We start from the raw sequence: 24557 nt of genomic DNA, 5'->3' as shown, positions 1-24557 counted from the left end.
TTATTCATGCCGAAATATATAAAGCCATATTTTTATGTCATCAATGGTTATTAAACTTACAAAAAAGGAGCATATCATAGTTTTATTGTCATTGCAAACTGACTACCATGACAAAATAAGTCTGTCCCTCGATTTGGCGTCACGACCATTTGGGAAAAATTTTCAACTTTGGAGCACGACAGTGGCAAGCCTGGCGTCGATGGAGTCAGTTGGTTTTAGAGACTAGTTCGGGGTGTACGTCAGGATTGTAGTGCCAGTCGTTTCGAGTTGAAAGGAGGAATTACATGATTAATAAAGGAAAGATTGTGTTTTTTGTAATTTTGGTGTGTCCATGACCGTACGTAGTCATTCGATGAAGTAGACATGGTGTTAATTTTTGTTTATAAGATATTTCAATTGCTAGATTAACCTAGAAGTCCACTTTGTATCCTCGAACATGAGGTGCAGGGCTACCGCCAGAACAGAGCCAAATAACACGTAATTTCACGACCTAAGTTTCACGACCATCGCGGGTTTTTTCACGACCAATCCAGCCTTATGGATTATAGTCTGTTTGTGACAATAACTTTAATATAATTGTAATTTGAACAGTTTAGTTCAATTGAAACACTTGAAACACTAACAGTATAATTGAAGGATTGTTTAGAAAGATTTAGATTATTTCAGAAAATTCACGACCGTACCGCTTGTCCCTGACCATCACGTTTATGATTTTTATCAAAAAAAATCCAAAAATTAAAATATCGTCATATTTCAATGTTTTATACACAAAAGAAGCACACCTCTATACAAACATAACGATTTTTCGGGTCTCAGGTAAGTTTTATCGGAGTTATACAAACTTAAAAAGATTTTATTGGCTTTTTTTCAAGTTTTTGAGTTTTTTTTATTTTTTTCTAGAAATACCAAATATACCAAAAGCTCAGTGACCTTTTTATTGTATAATGGTCATAAAAGTAAATTAGTTTATAGCAAAACATAGTTATAAAAATAATATTAACTATTTTTAATATTCATTTAAACGTCTGTTATGGTCGTGACAGGATTTTGTGTTTTTCCACTAAAGATGCTCTTTAAAAAAAAAAATACCAAAGATATTGCGTTACCATGGACATTTCATGAAACTTCAAATGTTAATGAAATAAAAATAATAATAAAAGTTTTGAAAAAAGGGGAAAAATATTTGCAAAGTGCTTTTCCTGAAAACGTACGTTTTTAAATTTTCACTCAAAACAGATTTAATCGTAATGTCGTAATAAACCAAAACCATTAATTAATACAGTCACCAACTAACTATCGTAACTTTCATAACTAATACATAGATTTAAAATCAAATGTTCATCGTTGAACCGTCCAACTTACGTGTACAAATATGATGACATAGACTAAGTTTTTATCTAGGCCTAATAGTTTGAACCAAAGCATTGTAGGCCTACTAGTAAAGTTGCTTAATTCTAAAATGTGTTGAATTTTTTAGCAATAAAGTTACATTTTTTAAAACCGTTTTGAGATTGTACACTTAAGCACCACTAGTAAAAATAGGAGATGACCCGTATGACCCGGGGTCTACACGATAATAGCCTATGATAAAATAAATTTGCAAGTTGTATTTATGCATGGACTCATTTTTTATGCAATCCATGTATACATTTTAAGCCTACCACTTTATAATGTATTGATAAATATTTATTTAAATTCAATAGCTCTATTTAAAAATACATTACCACTACAATGTAATTCTGTAATGACGTTTAACGTGTAAATTGTATTATGATTTATGATTCAAGGTTACAAGCCCAGTATATAAAATGCGAACTAATAATTTTATTTGCAGAAGTTCACAAAATGGTATTTATTCGAATAAAAGAAACAAATGGCGGACTACGAAAATAGATATTTCATAACATGTAATAGATCCATATTAAATGTGCATTTTTATCTTTTTGCATACCAAAAAGCTACTATTTAAGTAAGAAACCGACATATTACACATACTCCCTTATATTAGTACACTAGCAGAGTACCCGTCCTACGTACGGGGTTGGCATATAAGTGTAAAATGTTTATTGCAGTCATACTCAAGCTTTGTGTTTGCAATGGGGGACGACACAGTTTGATAAAATTTGGTTCTTGAAGTTTACGGTATGCTAGTATAACACATTTACCATAGCCATAATGCTCTACTACTGCACCTAAACAATAGAAAACAAATGATCAAACCTTTGCGCAATATCACAAATGATTCATTAAATGGTCATATAGGTCTAAAAATAACTGTAAACAATCCTACTTTGATAGTTCTCAGCATTGCGTATCACAGCTTTTGTTGCTGCTTAGTTCAATTAGCTATCGTCAAAAATTCAAACAAAAAATGGCCTAATCGTGTTGTACCCTGTTGGTAAACCTTATAACGTTTTAATGCTATTGCATATCATAGAACCAACTTGTTTAGTTGAAACATCTGACTACATTCTTTAATTCCTTTTAAATGTGAATACTCACAAGGTTAACATAGGGATCCATAGAGCCACTGGGGTGGAGCCCGGAAGGATTTTTGAGATAAGAATAGGCTTATATGTTAATTGGGAATGTGAGCTATCATTATGCCAAATTTCAGCCCAATCCGTCCAGTAGTTAAAGCGTGATTGAACTTCAAACAAACAAACAAACAAACAAACACACAAACACACACACTTTCACATTTATAATATTAGTATGATTTCTCATCCTTATGGATCAGCTGAAGACAGTTTTATTGTTAGTTCTGTTCGGTGCACTGTCTTAAGAGGTCGTGTTTTGTTTACAATCGTTTCTTGTTTTCAGTCATTAAAAACTTCGTTTAACCAAATAAAACGTTCTAATCACAACTAATAACACGTCCCCTAGTTATATAACCAAACAGTAAAGAACAAATCATGAAGTTAACTTTCAAATAATAGAAACACAATTTTGTCGACACTAGCGATCAGTGTCACCGGACATGAACTAGACACGAAAAACGAGCTTCAAAGTTTACAATGGGATGTAAAGTTTACTTGTTTGGCTAGTCTATGGTAAGACTATAATGCAATTTCACCTTAATAATCATAAGAATAATGTTAAACATACTTCCAAATATATTTATTTTATCGACTACCGTACGTTGCTCTTACTCCTAGTTAATCGTAGGATACGACATTATGGTACCGATACGATATAGGTACTACACTTTCGGCAACACTGGCCAAAAATATTCGTGCTTGGCTCCCATTGGACGGCCCGCGAGGCTTCTGATTGGGAGTTAGCGAGTTCCGCCGAGGGACCGAGTTAGCGACTTCCGTACGAGGACGGAATTCGCTAACCCGGCTCTAGAGCGGGTTAGCGGGTTCCGGAGTAAGCCAATTCCGAAACCGAACAAGTTAGCGAGTTCCTCTCATCGACCAAATTTGAAGATAGGGCGTTTAACATGGGGTTAGCGAGTTCCAGAGTTAGCCAATTCCGCGGACCCGCTCATACTGTAGTATGTGCTGCAACTGTTGTACAACCATGCTATGTTGTTAGGAATCTGTTACTCTTGGTACCCCTGACACTTTAGCACTACCGAGTTAATTCAAGTGGAGCGTTTAAATGAGTTAAATGAGTAAATGATACGAATCGGATTGGTATTTTGAAATTAATATTCAACATAAAATTGAAACACGATAATTAAGGCCCCCTTCACACTAGGTCACTGTGACCAGAACAATTTTAAAGCATAGAGTTAAATGTAGTCCTTCACACCAAAGGTCACCGTTCCTTGGCAAGGAAACAGTGACCCAGCTCCAAAAGTGAGTCAGCTTGGTCACTGACTGGGTCACTTATGTGACTCGTCAGGCACGACACATTACTTCAAACGGAGCAGTTCACACTGGGACACTACGACTATGGTCACTGTCTGCGCACACATTATTCTGAACAAGTAAAGTTTTTGCAGAAGCAGTTTATGTAGAGAAATATTGAGTGAAAGTGAATTGGTAATAGATGAAGGGAAGGAAGTTATACACGGTGCGATGGATGGAAGTCCAAGTGTTATTGGGTTTGAGACTGAGAATAGTTTAAATCCAGAAACTGTGTTAGCAAATCTCAGCACCAGTAAAAAAAAAAACAATACCAAGCAAGTACAGCAAGACGAGAAGTTTAATGATGATGATCCGATTTTGTTCTTGATCGACGTCTTTAAAAAAAAATTAGTAGGTAACATAAACAATAATAACTCCTCGTCACTAGCAGGTGCCATATTTGACTAGCGCGGCCCAACAGTACTGTAATGCAAAACCCGAACAAAAATAGCAGTAATTTTTAAGTGACAGGTGTAGTGTCCATGGATAAAACAACAGCCTGGGTGACCACGGTCAAGGTGACCTAGTGTGAAAGCAGTCTAAGAATACGGCTATTATACGTGCCTAACATGCTTGCACTATTTTGAGACTAAAAATGTTAAATATTTTGCCAGTATTTCACAACAAAATCTGAACTATTGGGATTTTTTTAGAGGGTACAGTAAGCTCATTAAGATTCAGATTTTATGGTAGAACCTCAATAACAAGACTCTCATGGGGATGATCAAATAAGAATTGTTAAGGTTGACTTCTTATCGAGGATTGCAATAACATGTAATTAAGGGTTGAATCAAAACAGTGATATTTTAAATTGACTCTTGACCACTTGTTATCGTGGATATTTATTTTCCTTTTTCATCATGTCTACACCAGTGGCATTTTTTAATAAAGTTAAGTTAAATGCTTTTAAGGTAAAGCACTCCAAACCCATTAAATGTTTTGTGGATGAGTTGGAAATTAAACCTATCCCTTCTGCAAGTCCAAGACACTCACCTCTAGGCTATCAACACACCCGCATATTGTCTACATATTGAAGTTCCACTGAAGTACTATAATATACTGGTGCATATTTTGTTACATTCCAATTCAAGCCGAGACAATGTAATCGATATTATTTTAGTCAAATTTCAACCAGTATTAATTTTTGTCCAAACTAAATACCTGAAAGCACAAAAAATACGTTAAATAACACTTATTTGAGTATTATAAGTGTTATTTGACGTATTTTTTTCGCTTTCAGGTAATTTAAAAACACGTAAAATGCTGATCAAGAAGTTATTCAGACTAAATAAACAAAAACTTTTAACACCACTAAAATAAGAACCTATGTCCTGAAATTTAAAACAGGGTATTGGAACTTTGTCTCAAAGCAAGTATGTACCCATTAACAATAAACGACAATAAGAATGTATAATAGTTAGCAATAAGCTAATAATACCCCCCCATCCCTGCAAACCTGCAGACTAGGTGAATTTCCATTTGCCTAGTTTAATTTCCATTAAAAATGTTTCTTGTCAGATTTCTTCCTTACTTAAATACCATAAATTTTATGAGCAATTATGTTTGCTGCTACAGTAGAGACTCCTTCTCATTCGGACACCTTTTAACCGGATATCAGACTACATTCGGCAAAAATGACATCCATCATTTATTAGACCAAAGAATTCTTACCAGCACATCGGTTTAACTGGACTGAATTGGCAGGAAGTTGGCGACACTGAAACGACTTTTCTCATTGGAAAAATTTTAGACCAGTGATCTAAATACTCTCTCTTAAATTTAAGTAAAATAATCGGTTTAGTTTTCGAAAGATTCCTGTGGCGTGCACATTCATCATGTCGAGTTCATACAGTCCCTTTTTATTGAATTTTGTATACAGTAACTTTAAATCGCTGGGTCCTGACGAGGTAAGACCTGTCTATTTACAGGAAGGTTTAGATAACTTATTTCTTTGCTTTGCAAATTTTGAGGCAAGCTTAGCCTTGGGACACATCCCTTCAGAATGGAGTTATTCTCGCATATAGCATTCATTCATAAACCAGGAAGTGACAGATTTCCCGATCCTAAGTCATTTAGACCCATTTCTCTATTTAATTTTTTCTGAAGATCCTGGAGAACTGGTCTTAAGATACAGTCTTAAGATGGGGGGTATACAGATCTCAGTATAAATCCTCTTCATGTAAATCAGCATACGTACGTCGCAGAAAGATTATGCGAGACTGTGTAGCGCCAATTGGTAAGCAAGATTGAGAAAGCTCTAGAGTGTAAACTTTACTGTTAGAAGAGGTTGCCCTGGGTGCCTTTCTTGATATTCAGGGTGCTTTTGCTGGTGCCAGCAATTCTAAACGTGGTGAGAGCTAGAGGTTTTCATAACATATTCTTGAGTGTGGCAGATTGCGTGAAAATATAATAATAATATCTAAGTTCTTACCGTCAACGCAATCAGGAGTAATATTCCACTACGGCCGTTTCGGAGATGACTCCATCGTCAGGTGCGTAGTGGTACACTAAACTATAGTCTTGTCACATTTAACACGAGTTTTCTTCATTTGCATTGCGTCATGGGGTGAATAAATAATACACATATATGTACAGGACGGACACACGAAAACACGAAAACATTTAGAGCACGTGCACGGCTTGAAAACTGACGACCGACTCATCGGTAGTCGGTCGTCAGTTTTCAAGCCGTGCACGTGCTCTAAATGTTTTCGTGTATTCGTGTTTTCGTGTGTCCGTCCTGTACATATATGTGTATTATTTATTCACCCCATGACGCAATGCAAATGAAGAAAAATCGTGTTAAATGTGACAAGACTATAGTTTAGTGTACCACTACGCACCTGACGATGGAGTCATCTCCGAAACGGCCGTAGTGGAATATTACTCCTGATTGCGTTGACGGTAAGAACTTAGATATTATTATTATGTTTTCATAACGTTGTTTGCAAATGGATCAAGTCATTGTTTCACAGCAGGAAGTTAAAGCTCTCACTCCACAATGAGACAATCAAAGTTAAAACGACTTGAGGATGCTCCAGGACTGAGTCCTTTCTCTCCTCCTTTGGAACTCGGTAGCAGATGGCCTTATAAAGACTCTAAATGACAATGGGGTCTTTGCCTTAGGCTATGGTGATGATGTGGCAATCCTGGTGGTTGGAAAGTTCAACGGAACAATCACTGATCTCATGAACAGAGCTTTAAAGGTGGTCGACCGTTGGTGTCTTGAAGTTGGGCTGTCTATCAATCCTAGAAAAGTTCAAAAGTTGTCATGGTACCCTTCACAAGAAGGAGAAAACTGGAAGGGATCAGCCCGCTAATACTGCAGGGTACTTAAATTGAGCTGCAGAATCAAGTTATGTAACTTGGAGTAATTTTGTATAGATCACTTCACTTGGGACCACACCATCAAAGAGTCATTGACTGTGGCAAGTATACCCTAATGACATGTAGCGACTGGTAGGCGGAACATGGGGGTTACAGCCTAGGCTCCTGCACTGGTTGTATGTATCTGTAGTTGAACCTGCCATGACATATGGTTCGCTTGTGTGGTGGTCTAAGATGGAATCTACTGCTGCCAGGTCCGATGCAGATTTTGCAAAAATTGAAAATCGTCAATAGAGTGTTCAAAGTGCAATGCGAGGCTGTACCAATTCTTTGTGGCTTTTCACCAAAAGTAAATTACGTTTCTTGTGGACATTCTAATGGAATTTCAAATGATTTTCTTGATGGGCATAACTAACAAAATATTATCAAATTGTATAACAATGTATTGTGATCACATAGTTTTGTAGAGGTTTTACATGTGTATACATTTTTAGTTCAACTTTTGTGATGACGTTTATACCATTTTATATTGTTTTTATCACTTTTTGAGAGAAAATGAACTTTTTATATCTTATTTATAATTATAGAATTTTGATATCCAATATGTGATACTGTCTACTTGTTCAAACCCTAAAATCTATTTCTAAGTGCTATACAGATAAAATTGTTGTATATTAACTCAACATAAGATTCCTAGAGAATGTTCTTATCTTCGACAAAGTGCAATAAACGGTATCAGCATTCTGACACATACTTTCTCCCATAAGTTTGTCAACAACCGTTATCATGTGTAAGCGGTGAGAGTAAATATACGGAAATGGGTTTTGTACAATTTTGTACAGAATTTAAGGACTATAACATACTAAATTTTTATCAAAATTGTTCGGGCCATTTTTGGGAAAATCCGATTTTCCGTTATTTTATGGGGTTTTATGGGGAAAAACATAATTTACAATAACTTTTGAACTGTAATTTTTACAGGAATGGGATTTGTACCATTTTGTTCAGAATATAAAGGACTATAACATACTAAATTTTTATCAAAATCGTTGGGGCCATTTTTGGGGAAATCATATTTTTTTGTTATTTTATAGGGTTTTATGGGAAAATCCCCATTAAAAATCAAAATTTATAAAAAATGAAAAAACTATCAAAATTGTAGGGACCATAACATATACTATGTTAAATCAAAACCAGATTTTTTTTATAAAAACCTATTTTTTGTTGTTTTATGGGGTTTTTATGGGAAAATAACATAATTTACAATAACTTTTGAACCGTAATTTTTACAGAAATGGGATTTGTATCATTTTATTCAGAATTTAAAGGGCTACAACATACTAAAATTTTATCAAAATCGTTTGGGCCATTTTTGAGAAAATCCAATTTTTCCGGTTTTTATTGGTTTTTATGGGAAAATCCCCATTAAAATAAAAAAAAATAAAAAAAACGCCTGGAGATACCATGGATTAGAACCTACATACCAAATGTCATCAAAATCAGACCACAGGTGTAGTCCCTAGCTCTGTACACATCCAGACACACCAACACACACACGGACATCACTTCGAAAACCACTTTTTTGGGTCCAGGAGGCCCAAAACGAATATATCCACTCAAAACTCAAACTCGAAAATGTTGACGAAAACAATACGACTCTCTCTATACATATGAAAAAACTGTGAAAAATATTTAAAAGTTTTGTTTTTTGCTTGAAATATTGCAAGGAAAAAGTAGTAAAAAAATTTGTTTGCCAAATTAAGGTTTAAAAGAATATTGGCGAAAACCAGAGGTCTCTATCTCAACCCATTTCAGAGAGGCGGCCATTTTTGATTTGTTATCAACCTGAGAGAGCCCATGTAAAAATATACACCAATATTCCTTATTAGCGTTTTTTTTTAGTTGTACCAGGGAAACTAAACTCATTTTTATTGGAACAAAAAGTAAAACTACTTTTTGATCAGAATGCCAAAGTTGCCTGGGACCCCAAAATGAATTATTTTGGGGGCAGCTCAAAATTTTTAAATACAGGGTGATTGATATAAGTATGCCAGCTGTTTTGTTCGAAAACTAGAAGAGATATCAAAAAAGTTAAACGGTAAGTGCCTTGGATTTTTATTTTAAAAATCGTAGTCAAGTCGAAAAAAAAATTTTGCCGCCATTTTTCAAATATGGCCGCCAACTTTGATTTTTCTTATGGAACATTTTTATTATGTATTCCGGTAGAAAATGTCATTTTAAGACAATTTTACTCTTTTTTTTCATAAACCTAACCATTACAAAGATAATAATGGTTAAAGTTGTGAAATTTTGAATAGTTTTCGAATAAAACAGCTGGCATGCTTGATAAGACATTTATCGAAACTCTTTCTCATGCCGAAATTTCAAAACTTTAACCATTATTATCTTTGAAAAGGTTTGGTTTATGAAAAAAACCACAGGAGTAAAATTGTCTTAAAATTACATTTTCTACCGGAATACATCATAAAATACAGGGTGATCCATAAGAAAAATCAAAGTTGGCGGCCATATTGGAAAAATGGCGGCTAAAATATTTTTTTTAACTTGACTACAATTTTTAAAATAAAAAATCCAAGGCACTTTACCATTTAACTTTTTTTGATATCTCTTATAGTTTTTGAATAAAACAGCTGGCATAATTATATCAATCACCCTGTATAAAGCCCCATCAAGTGGCACCTTATTTTAAAGGCCATCAGTAAAAAGGTGAAAACTAGAGGTTTGTAATGAAAGTAAACCCCCAGATTAGTTACACACATGATATAGGGTTTATTCATCTTAAAACTGAACTATGAACAAGGAATTGCATTATAATGGAATCTGAACAAAGTTGAGTATTTACTAATAACGTATGACAATAAACATATTAAACAATTAAATCATGTGAGGTAAGTATAGTTGTATTTTATTCACTACAAGGTTCCTATCTCAGCCCAATACAAAATGGCGTCAGTTTTTAGTTCTCATCAACCTCAGAGAACCAACAGAAAAATACACTAGGTGGCGTTCGCAGAGGCATCCAAACAATTGAGCGGAGTCATCAAGGGTTCATATTATATTGTTTTTGTCATACTGCAGTAAAAACAGTCGTTTTTAATGCATGCGTTGCGGGTCTAAAATAGCATTTTTACTCTTTAGGGAGTAAAAATCGTTTTTAGCCTCTATGGAGTAAAAATCAGCTGTTGTCAACTCAGTTGTAAATTTCTATTGTAAACGATTGCATCGAAATATGTATCGATTCGTGCTTCGTTAATTTTAACCTACAGTCTACAGTCTCTTCCCATAGCATTTTAACATTGCAGATACATTAATCCATTCCGACACACAACACTGCTCACCTTTACTACTTCCTTCACGACCCCCTACGTCGTGGACCTGTTTACCTCTCTTCCAATAGCATTTTTAGAATTGCAGATACATTAATGTAATTGCCAAAGACAGTTCCCATTCTCTGCACTGCAAGCCTTACTACTTCCTTCACCATTTCCTACGTCAGAGATCTGTTTCCTTCCCTGCTCATAGCATTTAAGTATTAGATACATTTATCTAACTGCCCAAACGGTTTCCCCACTCTGCACTGCCGGCCTTTACTACTTCCTTCACCACTTCCCACGTCGTGGGGCCTGTTTCCTTCCCTTCTCATAACATTTTAAGATTGAAGATACATTAATCTAACTGCCACAGACGGTTCTCACACTATGCTCATACTTTACTACTTCCTAAGCCACTTCCTACATCGTGGACCTGTTTTCATCACTTTCCATAGCATTTTAGTATTTAAGATACGTTAGTCTAACTGCCACAAACATTGCCCACACTCCGCACTGCTAGCCTTTACTACTTCTTTCACCATTTTCTATGTCGTAAGCATGCTTCCATCCCTTCTCATAGCATTTCAGCATTGCAGATACATTGATCTAACTGCTACAAACGGTTTCCAGTTCCCGCACTCAACACTGCTCACCTTACTACTTCCTTCACCTCTTCTTACGTCGCGGACCTGTTTCCTTCTCTTATAGAATTTTAAGACTGTAGATACCTTAATCTAATCATCATAAACAGTTCCCACACTCCGGACAGATCGCCTTCACTACTTCCTTCGCCACTTCCTACGTCACGGACCTGTTTCCCTCCCTTCCAATAGCATTTTAGGATTGCAGATACCTTAATCTAATGGTCATAAACAGTTCCCACACTCCGAACAACTCGCCTCTACTACTTCCTTAACCACTTCCTACGTCACGGACCTGTTTCCCTCCCCTCCCTTAGCATTTTAGGATTGCAGGTACCAGGGCCGATTGACCAAATAGGCAAGGTAGGCACGTGCCTAGGGCGCGAGGCAATTGGCTTTTTTGGGGGGCGCAAAAAAATTGGGAAGTAAAATATTTTGTGGTTGTATTTGCATACGATCTCTGATAATCCCTCACGGCCGTGTAGACACCATAATAATTGTCTCCCGTGATTGCAGCAAAATTCTGACTATTTTTCGCTCTTGTGTAGACATAATTATCGTCTTCCATGATCGCGGAAATATATGAACATATCCCGCGGTCATCAGGAGATTATCATCGTCTACCGCGAACGAGGCAACATTCTGATCTTTTCCCGCTGTCTTGTGGACATTATCATCGTCGTGCACGATAGCGGTTAAATTCTGACCACCACTCGCGGCCTTGAGGACATCATTATATAATCCCCCGCTGCCCTGCGGTCGTGTGGACATAGTAGTTGCCTCCCGCGATTGCGGCAAAACGGTAATCATCACTCGCGGTCTTGTGGAGATCATCATCGTCTTCCGCAAATGAGGCAAAATTCTGATCTTTTACCGCGATCGTGGGGACACCATCGTCTTGCGCGATTGCGATAAAATCCCCTCGCGGCCGTGAAGGCATCTTCCAAGCAATCGTTTGGACTAATCACCCCCCGCGATTGTGTCCAAATGGTAATCATCTCCCGCGGCCATGTGGAGATCATCGCCTTCCGCGAATGAGGCTAATTCTGATCTTTTTGCACGGTCGTGTGGCCATCATAGTGTTGCGTGATCGCGGCATATTTTTGATCATCCCTCGCGGCTGTATAGAAGTCATTGTATCTCCCGCAGACATCGAAATCGTCTCGTGAAGATATCGTAATCGTCTCCCGAAATCGCGGCCAAATGTGAATAATATGACGCTGTCATGTGGAGATCATTTATTTATTCTTTCAACGGTAACACCATTTTTACATTCAAATATACATTAAATAGGATTAAATCGCTTTATAAAATAGCATAGTTATCGTCTTCCGCGATCGGGGCAAAATTCTTGCTGTCTCCGAACAACTCGCCTTCACTACTTCCTTCGCCACTTCCTATGTTACGGACCTGTTTCCCTCCCTTCCAATAGCCTTTTAGGATTGCAGATACTTACATCTAATCTTCATAAACAGTTCCCACACTCCGGACAGCTCGCCTTGACTACTTCCTTCGCCACTTCCTACGTCGTGGACCCGTTTTCCTCCCTTCTCATAGAATTTTAGGAATGCAGATACCTTAATCTAATCGTCATAAACAGTTTCCACACTCCAGACTGCTCACCTTTACTACTTCCTTCACCACTTCCTACATCACGGACCTCAAGACTGTCGTCATTTGATTATACAGTTTTTATGATCCATACCGTTTCTGTTCTAATATCTGTGGATTAATGCTATCAGCTATTTCTTTATCTACTGCATTCAAAAGTCAGCTGATCATATGTTTTTGTTTATGTGTCAAATACTGCTTCCATAACGATTACATTGAAACTTTGAGAGCCAGTGGGGCGGATTCCTGAGAGACTTTTTTAACACCATATAGGGTTTTATATTTAAATATTATGAGCTGCCCCCAAAATACCCGATTATGGGGTCCCAGGCAAAATTGCCATACTGTTAAAAAACTTTCTTGTTACAATAATAATGAGTTTAGCTTCCTTGGTACAATCCATAAAAAAAACTAATCAAGGATATTGATGTATAATTTTTACACAGACTCCCTCAGGTTGATGAAAAAAAATGGCCGCCATCCTGTATTGGGTTGAGATAGAGACCTCTGGTTTTTGCCAATATTCTTTTAAGCTAATAGCCTTTAAAATTATGTGCTACTTGATAGGGGTTGCTATTTAAAATTTGTAAGTTGCCACCCGCAACCCCTATTTGAGTGGGGGAGGGGGGTGAATTTCAAAATACCCTAAATAGTACTTTACATTACCCTAGTAACGTGTATCGAAGCTCGTTTGAATATATGCAGCCATTTAAAAATTAACAATAAAAGGTTTAAATTACCTGTATCCGTCAAGTGATCCTGGTTTGTAGTTGATTGACTACAGCCGTTTCATGTTGTAAAAACACATCTTCAGGTCAAACGTATATACATTGATTTAATCCATGGAATGGTCGTCAAGGTTTAAAGTTCACAAAAATAACACATACACGTACACGAAAACATTAAACATAAATTGGCCAACACAAAAATACGAAAAACGCGTGATAGGCATCGGACACGTACGGCGCCGCTAGAAGGTAGGTCATGACTGTCGTGTGCCGGAAGTGATAGCCCCCCACTATCAGCTGTTATCTATTGTGGTCTAAGATGCGTATGGCGGCATTGTAAACAATGTTCGACTCGAATGAGAGTTTTTCATTTAAGATGTTATCAGGCTGTTTTTTTGAAGCACGATAAATTTCAAATTCTTCTAATGTGTTCATGTATTTTCCTTTGTTACATAAATGGAGAACGTTGAGATTATTGTTTATATCTGTATAGTTGTGGTTGGAGTTAATCAAATGGTTGGAAAATGCCGACTTAGAGGAAATTTTAGGCAGGTGTTCTTTGAATCGGGTGGTAAATGATCGTGACGTCTGGCCTATGTAGAAGCTCGGGCAGTCGTTGCAAGACAATTTATAGACTCCGGTTTTATTGAAATTGTTGTCTGCCCCTTCTCGTTGGTATCTTGATTTTAGCATCGAGTCAAGTCTATTTGATGTCTTGAATGCTACAACGATGTTACTTTTTGTCATCTCGCTTCTTAGTTGTTAACCTTTTATTGTTAATTTTTAATGTAAAGTACGATCATTTACCACCCGATTCAAAGAACACCTGCCTAAAATTTCCTCTAAGTCGGCATTTTCCAACCATTTGATTAACTCCAACCACAACTATACAGATATAAACAATAATCTCAACGTTCTCCATTTATGTAACAAAGGAAAATACATGGACACATTAGAAGAATTTGAAATTTATCGTGCTTCAAAAAAACAGCCTGATAACATCTTAAATGAAAAACTCTCATTCGAGTCGAACATTGTTTACAATGCCGCCATACGCATCTTAGACCACAATAGATAACAGCTGATAGTGGGGGGCTATCACTTCCGGCACACGACAGTCATGACCTACCTTCTAGCGGCGCCGTACGTGTCCGATGCCTATCACGCGTTTTTCGTATTTTTGTGTTGGCCAATTTATGTTTAATGTTTTCGTGTACGTGTATGTGTTATTTTTGTGAACTTTAAACCTTGACGACCATTCCATGAATTAAATCAATGTATATACGTTTGACCTGAAGATGTGTTTTTACAACATGAAACGGCTGTAGTCAATCAACTACAAACCAGGATCACTTGACGGATACAGGTAATTTAAACCTTTTATTGTTAAATAAGTGATCCAGAGGCTATACCATAAAAATGAAATTTAAAAATTAACCCGGAGGGGGGGGGGACTATTATGGGACACCCAGTATACAGGGTGATTAACCTAAAGTGTTACAATAGGTAACTTGTTTGTTAGGCATTTATTTTACAGAGAACTTTAAAGGAACAACTTCCAAAATTTTTTTGTAGCATTTTATGACATACTATTTTTTATTAAAAGTTTTGCAGCCATTTTCCAAAATGGCTGACAGCTTAATTTTTTTCAATAGAAACCCCACTTTTTATGATATTTTTGGATTCTACGTAAATGTTTAAGACATTTTTACTCTTGTAATTTTTTTGATATTCCCAACCGTTTCGGAGATACGTAGCCATAATAAGCCACGCATAATCATGGTGAAAATAATGGCAGCAAAAATGATTATCTTTATGATTTACAAAACAGAATTTACACTTACTGATACAATAGTTGTGTTTTTATAATAAATGTTCAAAGTGTCCACCCTCGTGGTCAATGCATATTCTTAGTCAAATAGTCAAATATTAATAACATGTCTATTTCTTCATGGAAATTCATTTTGACTCAATGACAAGAGTAAAAATGTCTTAAAATTTTACGTAGAATCAACAAATATCATAAAAAGTGGAGGTTGCCATTGATTAAGTTGTCCGGCATTAGGGAAAATTGCGGGAAAATGTTAAATGAAAAATAGCATGTCGTAAAATGTTACAAAAAAATAAGGGAAGTTGTTAATGTAACGTACTCTCTAAAATAAACGCCTAACAAGTTACCTATTGTAACACTTAAGGTGAATCACCCTGTATTTTTGCTGTGTATGCAGTCTTAATTTGGTATTTTTTTCTTTACAGGCTCATATCTTGCTGATGGTAGGACTAGTAATGCTGGGAGAGGTACTGTGTGATAAAGATGAATTGAAGAAAGACGTTAAAGAAGCTTTAGATGGATTAGGTCAAGCCATCAAAACGTCAACAGAACAAATTGGATCCACTCTAAAAGAAAATGTAGTAAAACCTGGCGTGGAAGAAACAAAAGAAATGCAAAAAAAGGTTGAGGAGAAATCACAGGGGATGATAGAATTTGTTCAGGAAAAGGCAGCTCAAATCAAGCGTGATTATAAAAAGTCTGAAACTCGCTTGGATGTGGAAAAACTTAAAGATGCAACGAGACAAATGGGGTCACAGGTCAAAAAATGGGCAGGAACAAAATATAAACAACACTTCAAAGGAAGTAGATGAGTGAACACGTAACACAGCCATACACAATGGCATGGATGTCCACATAAATTGAAAGTTGTTAATAAACGTCTACCCATACGTAATAGTATTTTATTATCAGTGTTCTGTTGTGTGTTTCCCTACCTTTTTTCATGCTGCTTCACAAGACACAAATAGTTAGCCTATTTTGATATTCTAAAAATAACCAATTTTCTAACTAAATTTAGGATATGAAAAAATAAAACTCTTTGTATTATCATACTAATATTATAAATGTGAAAGTTGTGTGTGTTTGTTTGGGGTTCAATCACGCATTTACTGGTCGTATTAGGCTGAAATTTTGCATGATGATAGCTCACATTCCCAATTAACATATAAACATATTCTAATCTCAAAAATCCTTTCAGGCTCCACCCCATTGGCTCTGGAGTTTCCCATATTAACCAATCAATCAATCAATTATCAATTATTTAACACGTTCGCTACTGAGCGTCGCATATATGCGACGCCGCGGTCATTGCCACAGACCGAGGTATACATTTGAATCTTACACATAGACCGGCTGTCACTTGGATAACAGTACACACAGACCACGGGCGAAAACCTGTAAAACAGTGATCATTTACATTGTAATACGCTACAATCGTGTTTGTGAATAAATTATTCTTGTTTCTTTGTATTTTTTAAAACCTTTTGTAATGTCGCATATTTGCGACGCCCGGTCTACAGCGAAGACAATAGTGAAAATTATCACAGTTTTCTTAAAATAGACTAAACGTCGCATATATGCGACAGTTCATTTTTTGGTGTTTTAAGGTAAAAGTAAGTAAAAAATAAACAGATTATTCAAGAACAGTTTATAACTGAACAAATATAAAAGCTACATAGGATAATGCAGCATACATACCGCATACATACATACAGTGTTGCAAAAAAGTAAAGACCAGATTTTCCAACTATTATATGACGTCACCAATCATCATATCCACAGACCAAGCGACGCAGTTGTGCGTCAGACATCTCTGTAGACCACTGCAGGGTATTCAGTGTCTTCAAATAGACCACTACAAAGATATAAGCATTTTAATAACATTAGAACCCCGACGCAAATATGCGTCGGCAGTCTATTTTAATGTGACTAGCCGTCGCATATATGCGACAGCAGTCTATGGGTGGAAACCGGCCGTCGCATATGTGCGTCGCTGGTCCATGTGAATGGAAAATTTCGTACTATTGCAGTAGCGAACATGTTAAGATGGGGACGCCACTATGCGTGTATTTAGGTTTCTAAAAACCATGTGATTGCGAAAGATTAAAATGTAGATTTAGTAGGCAAGGAGTTAAGTAGATTAAAAGTTTTACTTGTAATACCTAAGATCACAAGGATAATCAAATTATAAGTAAAAGTTATATCAAAAGTAAAATTACGGACTTAGGACGTAAAATGGGGGTCAGACTCTCTAATCCTATGTTCCTAAGTAACTTTATTTAAGAGATTTAATCAGAGCTTCGCCATTTTCATGAATGCACAAAACCAAGAGCTCTGAAATAAAGTGTGCCATGCTGCTTAACCTAACAGGGGAAGAAGTTGATCTTTTCTATATGTTAGATTTATCAGAAGAATATAAGAAGGACTTTGATAAAGTCATAAGTGCATTCGAAGACTATGCCAGTCCCAATAGCAATGTCGTTATGGAGAGATTCGAGTTCAGTATGAGGAGCCAAGGACAGGGTGAGCCTTTCACAAACTTTCTGAACGATTTGACGAGAAGAGAATGATAAACTCGTACAAGTTTTGGGACAAAGGGCTTCAAGAAAGGATGCTGCTGAGATAGTGGTGGACCTGAGTCTGGAGAAGATTCTCAAACTATGTAGAGCAACAGAGATGGGCGAAGCAGGCCAAGGAGCTACGGGGTCAGAGTTTAACGAAAATAAAACATGTTAGTTTGCCGAATATTCATATTAAGCCGAAAACTTTGAAATTTTTTTTCAGTAATTTTGTTATTTGAGCACATGCTATCCATAAAAATGCCCTTGTTGTGTCGTTGCTTCAAGGGGAGCAAACTTTGATTTTAAAAGTGATTGAAAACATATTCTTAATAAAATAGGTGGTAAGCTCTAACAAATACACTACTAATGTCACAATCATAGCTGAAAGTGACCTAAAGTTTCCCTATAACATCTTAGATACATTTTCAAACCTCATCATGACTAAAGCCCCTGTCACACGGAGCTTGTTTTAGCAGCTAGTTCTCACTGCGAGATCCAGCAGCTTTAGTTGCTAGGTCTCCAGCGCGATAGAAGTCCAGTCAGACGAAGCTGGAGAACTAGCGCTACAACTTATACATGTCTGATGATGTAATTGGGAATGTGAGTTGTGGTTAACAGAAATAATGTCATCTGTTGGTATTAGAAGCGATGTTTTGTGACAAGCCATTGCTGATAAGTCCATTCTGATAAGCCACCAGAGAAGTAAAGGAGTGAAATGCAAAAAATGAAATGTTAATATATAAACAGTATTATTTTGTATTTATTATGGGCTTGTAAATTAACAAATTTAAAAACGAATAAGTTGTGGTAGGCCTATAACAAAAGTTCTTTATCTTTCAGCAACACAAAAAAAAAACATTAATTTAGTTTATAAAGGTGAGATGTAGCAATTGTTACAACAAGAAAATTATGGCAATTATGAAAAAAATTCTAAACATGAAGTTTTAAATTTGTTCTTGACTAGATTAATGTATTAAATTCATTTAAATTATTTTCTTTGTCAGATGGAGCTGGAAAGGCGCTAGAGACCACAGCTGGGTGCCTGGGTGGTCACATGGCCTGTTAGTGACTCTTCAAGCGCTTGTAATATTAAACTGTTTAAACCCTCCAGCGGCTAGAGATACCAGCGCATGCGAGTGCTTCTAGCAGCTGGAGAATCAGTCACACGATGCAGGTTTTATGCTGGTTCTAGCTGCTAGTTACTAGCGGTGAAAAAACCAGCTCCGTGTGACAGGGGCTTAAGACCGGAAGGACTCCAATAAATGGCAAGATATAGAATAACAATACATTAACTTACAACTTATACGTTACTAATTCCAGACTTTTCCATCTGCTCTAATAAAGCCTGAAGGTTAGTATCAAACAGTTCACACCGAATTGGCATTTCCAGAGAGTAAAACGGATTCTTGAGAGCGTAATCGGCATAGAGTTCATAGATTTTCTTCAACAAAGACTCTACTCCTGTCTGAGTAGGCTCAGCAACCACCATAAACTTAACTCCTGTAAAATCATAGATAAATTAATCATGCATATACACAGAGAAGTAAGCAACAGAGAACTCACTCCACAGTACACTTAAGTGGTGTCTAGCACTGGTGCTGGTGTCTAGAGAAAAGTCCCGCACCGTCCCCCTCCCCCTTATGTACTACAACGCTCACAGTGGAGGAAGACCCTGGACCCCTGTGATATATGAATTTCCACACAGTGCTCATCATTCAGGCTCTACCTTGCACACAAGTTCATTTCCGCCTAACATACCAGAGCTGAAAGGACACTGTTGTCCCGCAGCATGTTTCCTGTGTACCTTACTTCTATGTGGCAAGTAAATGTTACAAAGTAACAAGTTTTTATATTATAAGACATATACTTTCATTTTTTATGGAAATAATAAAAACTATAACTAAAACCTTTTGATATTACAAAAAGGTACTTAGGTAACACTCCCCACAATATATTTGACACAAACACGAAGCACCGAAAAAGATCGGAATGGCCGACACAGAAATGAAGCTCGCCAAAAACTGAAGCAACACTTGTAAAAAACTCGGAAATCGGAGCTCACACTGAAGCAAGGTAAGGCTGTTGTTATGGGAGGAGGACAACATTTCCGGCTCCGCACCAGTGGTGGCGCAACCGCAGGGCGGGATTTGCCATCCCTCACACTCAATGTGTTAAAAGAAAAAAATAATAGAGTAAGTTAATGTGAAATATTAAGGTACAGCTCGTGACACCAAAGCTGGCACTTGACTAAACGCTATTAGCATCTAGTTCAAAAACACCACCTGCCGTCATGCGGGTTTTGTCAACTGTCCTCGAGACCCTCCTGAAGGCACTCAGTATGTGAAACACGGAGTGTCAACCCCGTGAGTCAGCAGGAATATTTTCAGTACAGTCTTTTCCTTACTTCCACCCACACCTCGTCTACAACGCCCAAGCTAGTCCAAGTGCCAGTTTATTTGACACGAGCTGTAATACAGATATGGGGTCAAACACACATTCTCACCAACCATCCTGCATCCTGCTATGAATGCTAAAAGCACACTAATCAAACGAAAGAAAAATACAAAGAGAAGATAGCAAGGATCCATAATATGACCTGTATAGTTTAGACACATTTGCTATAGTTTGCAATAAGTTGTTCTTCCAGTTTGGCTTGGTTAAAATAGTTGACAAATTTAACAGATAGGTAATTTACATGAGCACACTCTATCGGTGGCCCATTTCAATTATATCCTACTTCTGTTGTAAAACTGGCTCAGCTTTAATATAGGAGTAAAAAGTTAAGTTCTCTACGTAGTCAAAAATCATAGATTCACAACAAAAACAGCAGGCCTACCCATAGTCTGACAAAAATTGTATCAGTAATTTTGTCGGTCCAAACTAAGTTACACTTTAAAAATATTGTATCTTCTCTTGCAGATGATTCTGCTATTAGGTTGGAATGGAAAAAAATTAGATTTTCTCAAACTGTTTTGGTGCTTCAGTAAAATTAATCTAATAACTTCTGCTACTTGCCTGTGAGTGTCTGGAAGCAGTGTAGTTTGAATGTATCTGCCTCTAGCACTTCTATTCCCGAGCTTTTTGGCTCCGGACTAAGCTGTGTTGCAATTGCAAACAGAGGGTAGAACATACTAGCAAGGAAAATCTTCTCATTGGTTGTCATCTTAGGTCGACCGAACCTAAATGGTTCAAAATTGATTTTTATTCCACATATAGGCTACCAGGGCCCTATTGCATAAAACTACAATTTTACAATTTTACAAGTTTACAGGCAAATTTCTGAAGAATTCTTCAGAAATTGTAATTACAGGTGTTGCAAGAACTACAAGTTACAGACTTGTAACAACTACTCAAAAACCCAAATTTACAGGCATTTTTAACAATTTTACAGGTGTGTAAACTTGTATTTACAATAAAGTTATTGCAATTTTACATATACCTGTAAAAATGTAAGAATTTTTTACCTAGCTTCTTTGGCCTGTAAACCTTTGTTGCTATTGTACAAGTTATTCTTTTTTAAGACAAAGATGTGGAATAGTGATGATTCTTCTGATCCACAACGCCGAAGAAGGACCTTCAAACTGGAACTTAAAACTAAACAACTGTAATATTTTTATAATGTTATAGTAAGTGAAGATGACATAGTCAAATCCTACTAATATTATAAATGAGAAAGTTTGGATGTATGGATGTATGGATGTATGGATGTATGTTTGTGACAAGTGAACGCGAAAAATACTGGTCGGATTGGGCTGAAATTTGGCATGATGATAGCTCACATTCCCGATTAACATATAGGCATATTCTTATTTCAAAAATCCTTTCGGGCTCCGCCCCAGTGGCTCTGGAGTTTCCCATGTTAACCTTATGAGAAATGGAATTATTGAATCTTAACAGCTGTTTCAACTAAACAAGTTGGTTCTGTTCTATGATGTTCAATAGCATTAAAGTTCCAAGGATTACCAACAGGGTGCAGCACTATTATTTCTTTTACATTTATGACAACAGCTAATTTGCAACCAAAAGGTGAGTGAGCGGAGCGAACGAACTTCAACCTGGAGGCGATCGAGTTAGCGTAGCGAACGAGCTAACCTGAAGGCAAGTGAGCGCAGCGAACGAGCTCCAACCTAAAGGTGAGTGAGCGTAGCGAACGAGCTCCAACCTAAAGGTGAGTGAGCGTAGCGAACAAACTTCAACCAGGACGTGATTGAGCCATGCGAACGAGATAATCTTTAAAATTAAGAAGTTAAACGGGGCAAAGCCCGCGGGGTTACAGCTAGTAAGGAATATAGCATTATGATGATCACTAAATTAATTAGTTAACTATTGATTAACATTAATTTAATAGACTATCCACTAACTATAAATACCCCCGCTGCAGCAACCCTGCCGACTAAGCGAATTTCCATTTGTCTGAATTGATTTTCAATTAACCTAAATCTATTTAAATAACATTAGGCTTAACGAGTACGTAGGTTTGCTGCTACAAGGCAACTAATAGTGTATTTTTCAGTAAAATAATTATAGCTTGGTATAAAATAAATAAGTTTGCCAAGTTTGATCAAAAGATATCAATAACCAAGCAAACAACAACATTTTACAATATTCTCCATAAGAATAACATGGGAGTTAGAAAAATTTAAAGTTTTTTTTAATTTTCTCCGTTTCCAATAACCGTACAAAAATACTTTGATTACCGGTAACTAAATTATTTGTTTTTTAAAATCTTTAAAAAGGTCTGAAGAGAAATTGGGAAATTTTGTGTTTTGAGGGTCAAAAATTAGAAAACCATTTTTTACCCCATAAAACCCAGTTCCCTTGGTCCGATCATGCTGGTTCGCGAACTCGTACGAATAAACGAAGGTTACACGTTTGTACCAAATTTCATCAAAATCAAATCATTTTTGCTCGAGTTATCGCGCTAACGGACACACACACACACACACAAATGTATATGAATTTGGTCGGATGGTGTTTTTGGCATCAAATCGAAAAAGTAAATCGTTCCCGGGTCTAGGTCTTACCATAAGACCTACGGTAATAGCTTATTCCCTATATGGGAAATTCGAAGACGTATGTGTAATTTTATTGTAAAATTGTAATCAGCTGTTAACATTTTTTGTACTTGTTCTTACAAGTATACAAATTATTCTAGCAACACCTGTAATTGATTAATTGTAACTAGGTGTACAATGCAGTTGTCTGCTTGCATTATTGAGCGGAGCTAGCATATTAATCCAATACTTTTCTAAAGTCAACGATAGATCTGTTTCTCGTAAATGACTTTAAATACTTGCAGTATCCAATGTCAATAATCTATTTATTTGCAGTATTCAAAGTCAATTATAAGTCTGGATCCAAAGCAATGGTTCATTTAATTCATATAAATGAAGTGCCTAACTGCTATATCCACTGCTATAAGTCAATGGTACGTCTGGTTCACGTCAATGGAATGTCTATTTGCAGTATACAAACTCAATTGTAGGCCTATATATTTGGTTCACGTAAATGGAATGGCTATTTGGATTAAAGTTAATGGTGCATCAGCCTTATTCTGGCGACACTAATTATTGGTTATTCATTTTGTAATAAATTATGCTCAATGATATTAATCCTATCGTTCTTCCCTTTTTCTCTGTACGGTATTTTTAATGCACTATTTCGATGATTCGTTGACTAACATATGTTGCGACTCTTATTTTTATTATCTCGCAAATAATGCCATGGCAACCAATTAACCCATAAGGCCCATGTTAAATTTCAAAAATTTTAAATTCACGTAGGGAAAAGCCCTGTGGTCCGATTTGTACCATTTCAGATTTATACCTTCCCATGGTTGGTTACTATGATTGTGCTAAATTTGGTACAGATCGCTTCAGCCATTCAGGAGGAGTATTTGTAAAACAAAAGCAGGAGTGTAGTATAAAACTGTAAATATGTAAACTTGTACTTGTAGTTTTATGCAATAGGCCCCTGAACAGTAAATTTTGAATAAAAATTGACGTAAACTACATATAGGCTACCATAACAGGAGCTCAAGACTGAATTACCTGGTTCAAGCAGATTTTCAAATAAAAAATCTTAATCTTACCTAAATTACCACTTTCCAATGCCTACATAGCTGAACAACTGATAATCTTATCTTACTAATATTATAAATCTGAAAGTTTGTGAGTTTGTGTGTGTGTGTGTGTTGCTCAATCACGCATAAACTACTGGACGGATTGGGCTGAAATTTGGCATGATGATAGCTCACATTCCCGATTAACATTAAAGCATATTATTATCCCAAAAATGCTTTCGGGCTCCGCCCCAGTGGCTCTGTAGTTCCCCATGTTAACCTTATGGTTTTTCATATTTAAAAGTAATTAATGAATCTTAACAGCTGTTTCAATTAAACAAGTTGGTTCTGTTCTATGATGTTCAATAGCATAAAAGTTACAAGGATTACCAACAGGTTGCAGCACTATTATTTTTTTTAAATTTACGACAACAGCTAATTTCCAACCAAAAGGTGAGTGAGCGTAGCGAACGAACTTCAACCTGGAGGCGAGTTAGCGTGAGCGCAGCGAACGAGCTCCAACCTAAAGGTGAGTGAGCGTAGCGAACGAACTTCAACCAGGACGTGAATGAGCCATGCGAATACTTATGAAGTTAAACGGGGCAAAG

At 36.6% G+C, this 24557-nt stretch overlaps 2 protein-coding genes across 5 annotated transcripts in view; one reads left to right on the top strand and one right to left on the bottom strand.

The window, feature by feature from the left end:
• The window catches only part of LOC128984681 (uncharacterized), a 28123-nt gene extending 11882 nt beyond the window's left edge, over nt 1-16241 (top strand). The window contains exon 2 of the mRNA XM_054404021.1: nt 15753-16241. Coding sequence (XP_054259996.1) covers nt 15753-16139 — 387 coding nt within the window. The 3' untranslated portion in view covers nt 16140-16241. The remainder of the gene's footprint in view (nt 1-15752) is intronic.
• LOC128984680 (trafficking protein particle complex subunit 4) overlaps nt 1-24557 on the bottom strand; it is a 66108-nt gene that overhangs the window by 28782 nt on the left and 12769 nt on the right. The window contains exons 3-5 of one of the 4 annotated variants that reach the window (XM_054404019.1): nt 20904-21067; nt 19186-19388; nt 1898-2192 (exon numbers count right to left, since the gene is read on the bottom strand). In XM_054404019.1, coding sequence (XP_054259994.1) covers nt 19189-19388; nt 20904-21067 — 364 coding nt within the window. In that variant the 3' untranslated portion in view covers nt 1898-2192; nt 19186-19188. Of the gene's footprint in view, nt 1-1897; nt 2193-17015; nt 17183-19159; nt 19389-20903; nt 21068-24557 lie in introns of those variants that run through there. The other 3 variants (XM_054404017.1, XM_054404018.1, XM_054404016.1) reach the window with 3 other exon arrangements.

Source organism: Macrosteles quadrilineatus, unplaced genomic scaffold, assembly GCF_028750875.1.
Source record: "Macrosteles quadrilineatus isolate MER2022 unplaced genomic scaffold, UCM_ALF_1.0 Scaffold_2__2_contigs__length_208266976, whole genome shotgun sequence".
Lineage (NCBI taxonomy): Eukaryota > Metazoa > Arthropoda > Insecta > Hemiptera > Cicadellidae > Macrosteles > Macrosteles quadrilineatus.
Note: the sequence above shows the minus strand (reverse complement) of the source record. Positions and strands in the feature narration are given on the sequence as shown.